General features: G+C 43.0%; 1 protein-coding gene across 1 annotated transcript in view; it reads left to right on the top strand.

The window, feature by feature from the left end:
- Positions 1–351: 351 nt before the first annotated feature.
- The window catches only part of dnaaf5 (dynein axonemal assembly factor 5), a 20,502-nt gene continuing 8,810 nt past the window's right edge, over positions 352–12,043 (top strand). The window contains 8 exon segments of the mRNA XM_020622137.1: positions 352–917; positions 1,293–1,477; positions 1,661–1,785; positions 1,951–2,069; positions 3,989–4,181; positions 4,583–4,838; positions 8,977–9,120; positions 10,569–10,737. Of these exon segments, the coding sequence (XP_020477793.1) occupies positions 389–917; positions 1,293–1,477; positions 1,661–1,785; positions 1,951–2,069; positions 3,989–4,181; positions 4,583–4,838; positions 8,977–9,120; positions 10,569–10,737 (1,720 nt within the window). The 5' untranslated portion in view covers positions 352–388.

Below are 12,043 nucleotides of genomic sequence, written 5' to 3' on the forward strand. Positions count from 1 at the left end.
GAAATATATTTTGGCCTCACTGCAGGAAAGTGTATCCAGAATTTTTCCTTGGTCCTATGGTCCTTCATATCAAGTGATTATCTCGCTTTATTACAAAAAAAGTAGTGCTAGGGGACTGGGGCAGTTGTTCACTTTGCCCAGATGGATATCCAACTTAGATCTAAACGAGAGCAGTCATCAAAATAATAATAAATAGTAAAGTCAAACTTAGAATTTTGTATTCTTAGTTTTGATTAGGCTTTGACACCAGAAATGTTTAGATTTAAGTAGCGCTTTGAAGAAATGTTGTTTGTGAATGCAAATAAAGTTTGAGAATTTGAATCGGCAGCTATCGTAAAGCAGGCTTTTGTTTGTCGTACAGTTGCTGGTTTCTATAACGACAGTCAAGATGGCAGCTGGAGACGATCACGCTGCTTGTGAAGTTTTGCGAGGTCTCGCTCGGCATTTAAACTGTCTTAATGAAGAAAACAAGGCGACACGAAAGCGGGCTCTTGAGCAAATCAAGAGAGAGACTGTAGACAAAGGACTTTCCAGCAGCGTCTTACAACAGGTTTTCTCTGCCCTCCTCAAGCCACTTCTCAAATGTCTGTCAGATCCGATGGAAAAATGCAGAGAAACCGCGATAACGGTGATAACGGAGTTTATTCGTTGTGTCCCTAAACCGGAGGAGTCACTGCCTTACCTCATACCCTGCCTGGCTCAGAGACTCGGGGAGAAAGAGATCATGGAGCCGGCGGAAGAGCTTCGACTGTGCGCCGTGGAGATGTTGACTCTGATAGTGGAGGTGTGTGGGAAGCATTTAGCGCCCTACCTGAACGAAATGATCAACATACTGCAGAGAACCATCGTCGACCCTTTCCCAGATGTCAAAAGAGAAAGCTGCAAATGCACAATAAATTTTGCGAACTGTGTGCCAGGTTGGTGAAAGGTGTTTTGTTAATTAAGTCTGTTGCCATGGTTTCGAGGCACGCAAACATATTTGCGGCACAAAACGTGTACGCAGGTGCTTGCCCTACTCCTACATTTTCATTAAAGTAAGGCATGGCTTACATGAGAAGCTTTGACAGATTAATTCAGCAGACACACTTTCTTATCAATCAAAAATTCAGTCTTCAGTGAATAACTGTAACTCCACTAAGACATTGTATAATGATATTCTGGTAACCACAGTTTAAGGATGCATTTAGTATTATAGTACAAAATCAACTGTATTACTGTATATCACTCTGTCCCCTAGTTCTGCAGTAATAGAATGTAATTGGCTCACATGGATTTCACTTCTTTCTCCTCAGAGCACTTTCACATGCAGGCTGAGAGTCTAGTCAGTCCTCTCATGCAGACAATTACTCATCAGCACTCCCGAGTAAGAGTGTCTGTCATCGAAGCCACTGGTGCGGTCATTCAGCATGGCACAGGGAAGAATGTGGATGATGTGCTCTCGCACCTGGCACAGAGGCTATTTGATGATTCACCACAGGTTCAGTTTTTTTTTTCATAAAATCCACTGTTAGAACCAGCAGTTAAGTTATTCTTCTTTAGGCCTGTCTTCAGAATTAAAACACGCTGTTCTGAGGTTGGGTAAACCAATGCCTCCACAATGAAACATGCATATGCTAAACTGCACTGTGCTCTTGCTCAGTCTTGCAATCTTTTGATCCAGGTGAGAAAAGCTGTGACTGTAGTTGTTGGCAACTGGCTACTTAACATGAGAGACAGATACTCTTATTTCCACAAACTCATCCCACTCCTGCTGAGCAGCACTGATGATGAGATCCCAGAAATACGGTAAAAGTGTATACAGGCATTCTTTTCTATTTACTTAACTTCATATCCCCACTGATGTACATGTATATAATTTTTCATCTAAAAATCAGTCAAACAGTGCATAATATTGACGGCAGTGACCATGTTGATGACCGAGAGGATATGTGTTTCTGCCCCCTCTTGCAGACTTCTAGCAGCTGATTTATGGAGGAAGGTAGGCGCGCAGTGGGAGAAGGAGAATGAGGATGACATAAAGGACAAGATGGACTTTCTCCTTGCACCACCTCCCTTCTACCCAGCAGGGGGTCAGTCACTGTTAACTACTGCCAACCAAAGCTCTTATTTGCATCCAGTGTCGCATTTTTTCAACACAGCGCTGAGGAAGAAACTCTACGTTGAACCTCTGTGATGGACTAGACTGTCTAAACAGACCTGAGGTTTTCCTAGTGAAATAACCTGAGCACGAAAATCCTTTCAATCCACCTTAAAGTCCCGATGGCATGCGCTCGTTTCCAGCCATTTAATGTTTAATCTCGGGTACCTCTGGACAGTTTGTGAACGTGCACACCTCCTGCTGCCGGTGTTGTGTCTAAAGTGGACAGCACAGGGAACCCCTACAGCATTAATTAATTAGAATTTCTCCTCCATAGATAAGTAGACAATTGTATATGTACCGATGGAAAAAAGTGTAACACTGTAAACAAAGCGGGTAATTGAGAAACCCAATATTTTAACTGGCATAATGCAGACATAGTAAATCATTGTCAAAATCATTGTCACATGAGACTGAGATCACACTGGGATCTAAATCACACTCGCAAAACTATTTATCGTGCAGCCCTAAATATAAGGTTGGAGTGGTGTCTGCATTCCAGTGTCACAGTAGAGTTTCCCTGTGCACTGGATTCATCTGTCCCTCCCCATTGATAAGAAAAAAACCCATCAAACCATTTAAAAACAAACATAAATTTTGAATGTAAATGGTAAAATGGTAAATGGACTGTATTTATATAGCGCATATTTCACAGTGTGTTACACTGGTCAAAGCACTTTACAGGAGATCATACACATTCACCCATTCACACACCGATGACGAGAGTAAATGTAATTGCTACATCTTTCTGGATTAAATCATCTCTCTTTATTACAGCTGTCTAAGCCTATTGCATACAGAAATAATGCTAAGTATGACAGCTTAATCTTCAGGGCAGGCAGTAGTTTGGAAAGATGTACAGTATGTTTGCCTTTGGGGCTGATAATAAGTGTGAAACTGAACATAATTACCATGGCTTGCCTATAGGGCCAAGCTAAAGTGTGTGTAGAGTGCAGTTCCTAAGTCATTTTGGTTAAAGCTCCTATACATGTCCTTCTGCTACACATTACAATACAGATGAATACATAGGCGATGCCTGGGGACAGGAAAGGAAAGGCAGAGTCTCTCTCTCCCCTTTGTCTTTCTCTTTTTTGCTGTCATAAATCTGTCGGGCCTTCGAGTGTGAAGAGGTCACTGTCAGACAGTGAGAGACAACCAGAAAGGGGCTTGTTTTGTCTTGTCCTGGTGTGTTTCTCTGATTTATCTCTGTCTTACTTTAGTCCTCTCTTACATTGTTATTAGTAGATCTATAGGAGAAGGAGAATAGGGGAGGGGCAGAAGAAGAGACAGAGGGTGGAGAGAGTGATGAAGGATTTGAAAACTATTTGAGAGTGTGTTTCACTTGCTCTGACAAGTCCTTGTAGGGTAGTCTTAATTGTAAAAATGTTATAGGTAGAAAATGTGACAAGTTGGAGTCTAGTCAGCAGACAACCTGGGAATGAATATACGCTCTTTCTTAGTGTTCAGGTAATAATATAGAAAGAATACAAGTTCACATAAAAGGTAGACAAAGAGACCACACAGAGACAATGTATTGCAGCCAGAACATATGTGCACTTGAGTCTCCATTGTTTATAAAATAAAAAAAGGCTCACTAGCAATATGTATATGCCCATTGAGGCGCCTTTAATGAAGGTCAACAATTTGCCCTCCTGGAAATTGTTCATTAAATCTGGAAAAGCAATTAAATCACTAACTGAAAGCAAAGTAGGTGAAGAAGGTTGAGAGGAAGTGAGTTATACAAAAAGGTTAAATAAAAATGAACTTGTTTGTGAAATGCATTTAATCACAAAGTGATATCTAACAGTAGAACAGCATGCGAAGGTGAATGTTCTTCATTTTCTCCTCCAGTGGAGCGTCCAGGGCTGGGCTGCAGAGAGTTAGTGGTGAGAAACCTCAGCCGTCTTGTGCCGGCCATTACTCATGATGTAACTGACTGGCTGGTGTCCACACGGGTGAGGACCTCTCAGCTGCTCTCTGTGCTGTTGCTCCACGCCGAGGATCACAGTACCCAGCATTTGCAGCCTCTACTGTCCACCCTCTAACGTGACTTTTAGTAATTCTCAGACTCTGACACAATGGAATAGTTTTGTGATATTTCAATTATTACCAGAGGTAATGATTTCAAGACGCATCTGTTGTGCATTTCTAGTGATGTATCAGTTGCTGTCCTCAATTTAGACTGGGTTAAGCAGGGTTCAGGGACATGGGATGCACCTGTTTACATAGGACAGTTCTATAGACCTTTGATGTTCAACATATTACTGCATAAAGGACTTCCTGTTGTTCTTGTCCTTCTTTACACGCTGTGTCTCTCATTACCCTTTTCCTCTCTCTCTCTCTTTTACATCTAGAGCCTGGCAGCTGCTAGATGTTCAACATATTACTGCACAAAGGACTTCCTGTTGTTTTTGCCTTTCTTTACACGCTGTGTCTCTCATTACCCTTTTCCTCTCTCTCTCTCTTTTACATCTAGAGCCTGGCAGCTGCTAAACTCTTGGGAACCTTTGTCCCTCCCGCTGTTTTCCTCAAGCTGCTGCTAGATCATGTGACGACCTCTTACTCTTCTTCCCACCCGTGGGCCCCGATCATGGTCCTGACTGCGGTACTGGGAGGCTGCGCCAAACCTCTCCTTAAACCACATCTCGAACAGATTGCCAACACACTGGCCCAGCCCGACGTCTGCCAGGAATATCAACAGGTCAGCAGGGGGATGTTTGTGTTTGGTTGTGGTTGACCTGTTTTTACCTTAATTACCTGAGAATGACTGTTTTTTGCCAGCATCTACCTGACTCACACCCAGTACAACCACATCCTTCAGATGATTTTAGCAATGTAGCACCCAACCTAAACTTTCCTGTGGATGGGGAAAAGTTGCCCTTTAACATATTAAAATGTTTACTTGTTTTGAGCACAGATTTTCTCTGCACCCAAAATGTTGCCATGTCTTGAGCCAACTACATTTGTGCACTAGCTTTTTCTCATTCAGTTTTGTCAGATGATCTTGGCAGTGGCATAGAAGATCATTGTCTCCTCTTTCTGTGTACCTTAGCACCCTTATTGTTAGCGATGATAGTGCACCAGTCATACTGTATATTTTTGGCCTAATTTGTCCCTTATGCAAATAGGTTTCATGATAAGAAACGCATCTCTTAAAAGAGCTGTAGTTAAAGAGTCTTTAAGAGTTTTCAGTAGCTCTACTGCACATTGTGAGTTCAACGGGTTTGCTGCTGAGTGATTCTCCGACCCTGCTGAAGTGACAGACTGGGCCACATGGTGTTTTTCAAATATAACATTTCAAGTCTGTGATCAGAACATTTCTGCTCACATGCAACTGTGAAATGTGCTCCCACAATGTTGAGCTTTTCCCCATTTTTTTTTTGTTTTTTGCATAACAGAAAAAAATTATTTAAAATGCCTTTGGAGTTTCTCTATGAGTAAAAGTCTGCCAGGGGAAAAATCCCACTAAGTTCAGAGCAAGCTCTTTCCCGCTTCCTTTACTCTTATACCAAATACGTTTCCCTTTCAGAATCAAAATAACAGTTGTCTGGCAAAGAGCTATTTTCTGTTTCTGCTGCAGCACCAACTTACCTATATCCAGGATTCCACCCCCTCCCAGTGAGGCCTCCAAGAATTTCCTCCCAGGGATAATAATAACAAAAATCTACTAACTCCATGTGACCCCTGCATGGCTGCGCTGACCCCCTGAGCAGAATATACAGCGCATACTCTGTTTTTTTGTTGTTGTTTTTTTTTTTGCCATTCTTCCCAATTCGCCAAGTGCTTGCTCAAGGAGAATTTGATGGGCTTTTCTCTATAATACTGTAAGGTGTCTTGAGGTGATTTTTGTTGTGATTTGGCACTATACAAATAGAACTGTATTGAATTGAATAGGGTCTCAACACCGGGCTATGGTTCAGCCACGCCATTAAAAGAATCCCTGAATTTCTAAGCCTGTCTGCTCAAGGCCCATTATAAATAGGGAGGGAAGCTCACCCTTTCCGTCCTCTGTGAGAGAACTAAAGGGATAGGACAGTCACATGTTGTCGGACAGATGGCGACAGACCCCTGTTTCCTGTCTGCTCGTTTCCTCATCTGTCTGTCTTTCTGTCTCTGTTTCTTAGAGCAAATCACAGTGTTGTGATTCAAGAGTTCAGCCAGACAAAGTATCTGCAACATTCTTTGACAGTAGACAAAGTTCATAGCAGGGAGCAGGGCCAAATCACTGTGTAGCTGTAAATTACTGTACACCACTGGTGACAGCAGCACCTGCATGTTTTGCTTTGTGGTGAAATGCTGACCCAGAGTATTGTGCACTCACTTACCATAAGGTTGCAACAAGCAAGTGGACGTGTTGGCTAGCCCACATATCCTTCATCTGTGACTGATTTACCTGTATTTGGTTTAATAAACTGCAGAAACATAAACAATGAAAATGGAAAGAGCGCGCTCAGAACCCTTGTTTTTATTTTATTTTGTAATAAGGCATCTTAAGAACTTAAAAATATGTGTTTGGATTCAACTTGAGAGTCACATGCCGCTTGAACCAAGGCAGAAAGAAAAAGTGAAGTTTGACTTGGACAAAATGAAGCCTGTAAAAAAAGTGATTTATAAATAATCTTGAAAGTGAACAGAGGCCATGGGGAGTTTGGGGAAGAAGCTAAAGACTGGAAGCTGATATATGATGCTTCTCCCTGACTTAACTTTGCTGACTCTTTCAAGTCCTTGTTTTCTTTTTTTTATTTCAAAAAGGGAAAAAGACATCTTGCAAAAATAAATGGCAGATGCTCAGTGAAAAATAAAAATATTGGTCATAAATGGAAGATTATGTGAAGGGCTTGAGGGAAAGAAAAAGCTGAACCAGTGGTTCTGAGGTACCCTGTGTAGTTTATATGGGATGTTTACTTGTGAGTCACATGTGGGTTTCCTTTTAAAGGGGTATTCCACAGAGGATTAACAAACCCCCACCGCATACACACACCTGGCACAGCTGGGTGTCACTGTGTTGTGGGTTACCATGGTGATGGAGGCATCACTATAACTGCAGGGCTGGAGTAAATTGGTAAAGATGGTAGCAAGTAAGGCCTGAGAGAGACAGTTGGCATATTTACCACTAGCCTTGTTAACAGTGAACATGCTGTCTTGATTAATCTCTATAAAAACTGCCTGACCTACAGTTGCTCAGGATGTTACAACAGTTTGTGTTTGGCTAAATAACACAAACATACTTCCATACATCAATGTCTCCTGTGCGCCTGCCCTTTGCCATGTATGACAGCTGCATATTGCTCCACTGAATGACACATGGTGAGAGGAGAAGAAAGGCAGGGGAGTAAACTTTACCTGACTGCAGTGGGTCAACATTACATCCACCACCAGTGTTTGTTTTCCTGTTGCCATAGCAACATCAGTAGCTGCGGGGAGTGGGCTCCCTACTGGAGCAGAATCCATCACCTGGTATGGATTCTTAAAGTGGAGGTGTGTGTGTGTGTGTGTGTGTGTGTGTGTGTAACTGATGTATCCTGTGGTGGACAGATGTGCGTGCATGCACGCACGCTCTGTAACAAGGCCCCTAGAGTGTGTCCAGGCTAATGAAACCAGGTGTATCATGCCTGCCTCCAGGTGTCCACCTAATCATTACACATTTTCCACTCTCCCTCTTTCTGTCCTGGATGTTTTCTGTGCATGTATAATATGAATGTCTGTATGCGTGCACTCTAATGTGGACGTCTGCCATGTTTGTCATGTTTTTTTCCATGACTGCCTCCTTGGAGCTCCTGCTGTGATTATGTGCCAGGGACAGGGATTTCCCTGAACCCATTAACATAAGTAGGGAATGAAGCCATTGCAGTTGGCCTTTGTACATATTTTGAGTCTTGTTAGCTGAAGAAATGAAGACAAGTCATAGTTGTTCAGGGTTGAATGTAAGTTTAGTTTAGCCTCAGTCTGTCTCCGGAAAATGTGTTTATACACTGAACTAACACCCTGGGCTCCAGAAACATATTACAACCATTTTTTTTTCCCCCAGTGTGCGCAAAATAAAACATTTGCTCATGTGTCTCACAAACTAGAAGTCCCTTAGCTTTGCTTTCTTCTCAGTCCTGGCTCAACACCTCGATTTCCTAACGCCAAGCTGAGCTGTACAATAGTTACTCAAATTTGGGAAAACATAGTGCACCCCCTACTGATGGCTCTTATAATTGTCAGTGAAGCTCAGTGAGATTTCATGCTCCCACAAATTAAAGTCCCAGCTACCCAACTCTTTTTCACCAGACAAAAGCAAACACCTTTACCTCTCAACCCTCAACCTCATTTACACCTTCCATTCCACCCTCAGTTTCCTCCCTCCCTCCCTGCCATCCAGCCCTAATGACAGGCTGCGAGAAAACAGGAAAAGAGGCCATGATCCCGGTGATGGCGTGGAAATTGGCCTTAGCCGCAGGTCTTTATCTAAACATAAGCCCACCACAGCACTGGCTGACAAGTGACAGCAGTCTCACACAGGCTCGTGCTTGGAGCTGGAAAGAAAGCTCTCGCTTTGTTTTATTGTGTCTTGTAGATCATTCAGTTATTTTGTATTAAATAAGAGACAAATGGCTTCTTGCACAGATTAGGAGGGAATTATTTGGTTAAAAAGCTGCGTTATCAGTTAGAGTAAGGAGATGCTGTGCTGTGGAAGAGAATGTGGAGAAGAATTGAGTAAGGACCAAGGACTGTGAGAACTGAACTACACAAGGCATTCATTGAAAGAGACTGAGGCCGAATCATTTTCACAGGATTCACACTTGCTAAAAAAAAAAAAACCTTACACTACTTCTTCCTCTCTCCCTCTTCACCAGGCTATGTACTTGGAGCAATTGTTGGCCTGCGTGAATGTGCTTCTGCGTCAGTGTGAGTCAGACTGTGGTTTGGTCAGCCTGCAGCTGCTGCAGGTGCTGGTCACTGCCCAGAGTCTCTCCACTGAACCACATCTCAGTGAAAAGGTGAGAAAACACAAATTATCATTATGGAAACACAATCCCAGATACTCTCTGAGCACTGCCATGACTTTGTTCACCATGGGCAAAGCAGCATATTAGCTCACCTGTGTAATTCTTCAGTTCTGCTCTGAAATTGCACAATTTTTAAACCTTTTCTCCTTGAATATTCTTTTTACACCCCTTTTATTAGAAAGGTGAGCAGGTTTTATGATACAAAAGGAATGTCAGCATTTTCTATGGGTTCACAGTGGGCATAGCTGACAGTGGGCATTACCCACTTAACCAGAGGAGCTGAAGTTGCACCTTTGGAGTGGAACTTTAAATCCAGCCTGTGTGAAAAGTGGAGAAAGAGACAGACAGACAGAAATAGAGAAAGGAAAACAGACAGTTGTGTTTCTTAGCAGGTGTGTCATCAGTCCAGTGCCGTTTGTGGCTTCACAACGCCTCTGCAGGTGGCAAAAGGAAACGGATACGTAAAACTAGCAAGCTTTCATGTGGTGGCCGGCCACCAAATGCAGAGGGACAAACAAGTGAAAACCTGCAGTATCTGGGGCCAGGGTGTCACCTAACTTCTCATTGCTGTAGGAGGCTAATGACAGGGAGAGAAGCGGGAAGAAATTGGCACTGATGCTTACCAGACACCACATGGGCCTTGTGTGTGTGTGTGTGTGTGTGTGTGTGTGTGTGTGTGTGTGTGTGTGTGTGTGTGTGTGTGTGTACATCTGTCTGCATTGGTGTGTTGGAAGAGATGGGAAGGAATGGATTAAGAAAGAGAGGGAGGGTGAGAATGGCCTTGGGCATTCCCGGACCCAGAGGAAACGTCGAACTTGTTTTCCCAGAAAAGGGGCACGTCTTTCCCATCAGTGGACAGCTCAGGGTTGTCTAGCTCTCTTCTGAAGGGGCCGATGTGTGACTCAGACATTGTCTCTGTCCCTGTCCATCCCTGAGGGACTATGAAGGGAAATATGAAGTGTCCTTAAAGTCTGTTCCCCTGCCCAAAAGAATCAGCTAATTATTTACTATACTCTCGTTCATACTCTTTCCTGTCAGCTTTATTGGTGTGTGTGTGTGTGTGCGTGCATCAGTCCCTCTACTTGTTACATGCTGTGTATTTGTCAGAGTTTTTGTTTCTAAGTGGCTTTATAGTGGCTTTATGTGTGAGACCTTGCCATGTCTGCCGTGTTGTTCTTCCCATGGTCTCACATGATGATTTTGTCTGCCATGAGAGCATGACCTTAAGAATTCCTGAAATGACTTTAAAAAAAAAACTTGTTGTAACTGTTCAACTTAAACACAACGCTGCCTTGTTATCACTTACTTTCATTAACTCTTCTTTTAGTTTGTATGTGTCTTTGTCTTCCTTTGGACTAAATTCTTTATAATTTCAAGTAAGAATTGCAGCTTGAAAATGTATTTCTCACATTATTTTGTTCCACCTGTCCCTCCCTCAGGCCTTGGAGAGTGTGCAGTTCTTGTGTAAGATGCAGGGCCTGGACTCAGTGATGGCGCTCTATAGACAACATATGGGCCAGCTGCTAGACTGGCTGTCTGCCTCTGTCAGCACCTGGTCCAGTTACTCCCCACAGAGACTCCAACTGCATATCATAGTCGTACAGTCAGGTGAGAAGCGAAGCCCGAATGTGCAGACATTGCCTTATTATACTGCTGGTGTTGATGTTTGCACACACAGTATAGTGACAAAGTAATGGTGGGAAAAGTACAGTAAAAGTTTGAGACCAAATGACTTGTTAATGATGATAAAGTCACCACATCAGTCATCAATTTCATCATGCTGTATTAGTGTAACCTCTTTCTTCAAACCCAAGTGTTTTCACTGGTATTTTCACATAGTCCCACACTACTTCTAAAGGTAAACTGAAGATGTACATATGCATTAATAGCTCAACACAGTGTGTGTGTGCGCTGACCAGGGTAATTGTCAGCACCACATGATGGATGTGAGAGCAACTGCCATGTGTTTAAGATAAAAAAATTTAGTGTCACTGTCCAAAACCCATCAGTGATTGTCACTCACGTTTGTGAGGTTTCTTCATACACAGTGTAGGAACTTCTCATCATTTTCTGTTTTCCCCCCCAGAGAGGCTCATGGTTGAACACAGAAAAACACTGGCTGGCTTGCTGACTTTTGTAAATCCCTGTCTCTTCCTCTGTTTGTCAGTAAGCCACTGTGTCACAGGCTTGTCTAAAGGTGTTAGTCTGTGCTTGTGTGTATGGTGCAGTGGCTTAAAAAGCTGTGACCCTGTCTTTGATGCAGGGACTTCACTTTACATCCCTCTATACCATATAATCCTCCATCTTCAGCACCACCCTGTGACACACTTTCATCTCCATCTCCTTCTTCCTCCCTCCCCTCTCTTTCTAATTGACCGGGTACCCCTGTGATCCTCACATACACAAACACACTCTCATGACCAACTGACCAGTCCATTCAGAATCCGTTCAGAGTCCACTCAGTGATCCCCGTGCAGGTCACTACATCAAACAGCACCATAGCTGCCTGCTCTTGACCTTCCCCTGGATCGGGGCCACTTTGAAGCTCAGCCTGTGTGTCTGCGTGTGTTTCATTTGTGCATGTTCAAAGCTGCTCTAAGCCTCCCTAGATGTTATTCTTGCAGATTTGATCTTTGGGCTTATTAACTTGACACAAGGACGTTTTTTTTTGTTTTGTTTTACAAACAGCAAAACAGACAGTGTGCAGCCGCTGTGTTTTGATGTGCACGTGATTCAGGGAAATCCTTCCACTGCTGAACAATTGTCGGTAGTTAATATGACAACTGAGAATTGGTCATTTTGCTTGCTCATCAGCTCTTGACATTCCATCTGTGTTTCTGGGAAACAGAATAGTTATTGTCCTCTCATATCCTCTTCACAGTCTTATGTTCTTTAGCCGGTATGAGAATGTCTG

This window comes from Monopterus albus, unplaced genomic scaffold (genome assembly GCF_001952655.1).
Source record: "Monopterus albus unplaced genomic scaffold, M_albus_1.0 scaffold273.1, whole genome shotgun sequence".
Taxonomy (NCBI): Eukaryota; Metazoa; Chordata; class Actinopteri; order Synbranchiformes; family Synbranchidae; genus Monopterus; species Monopterus albus.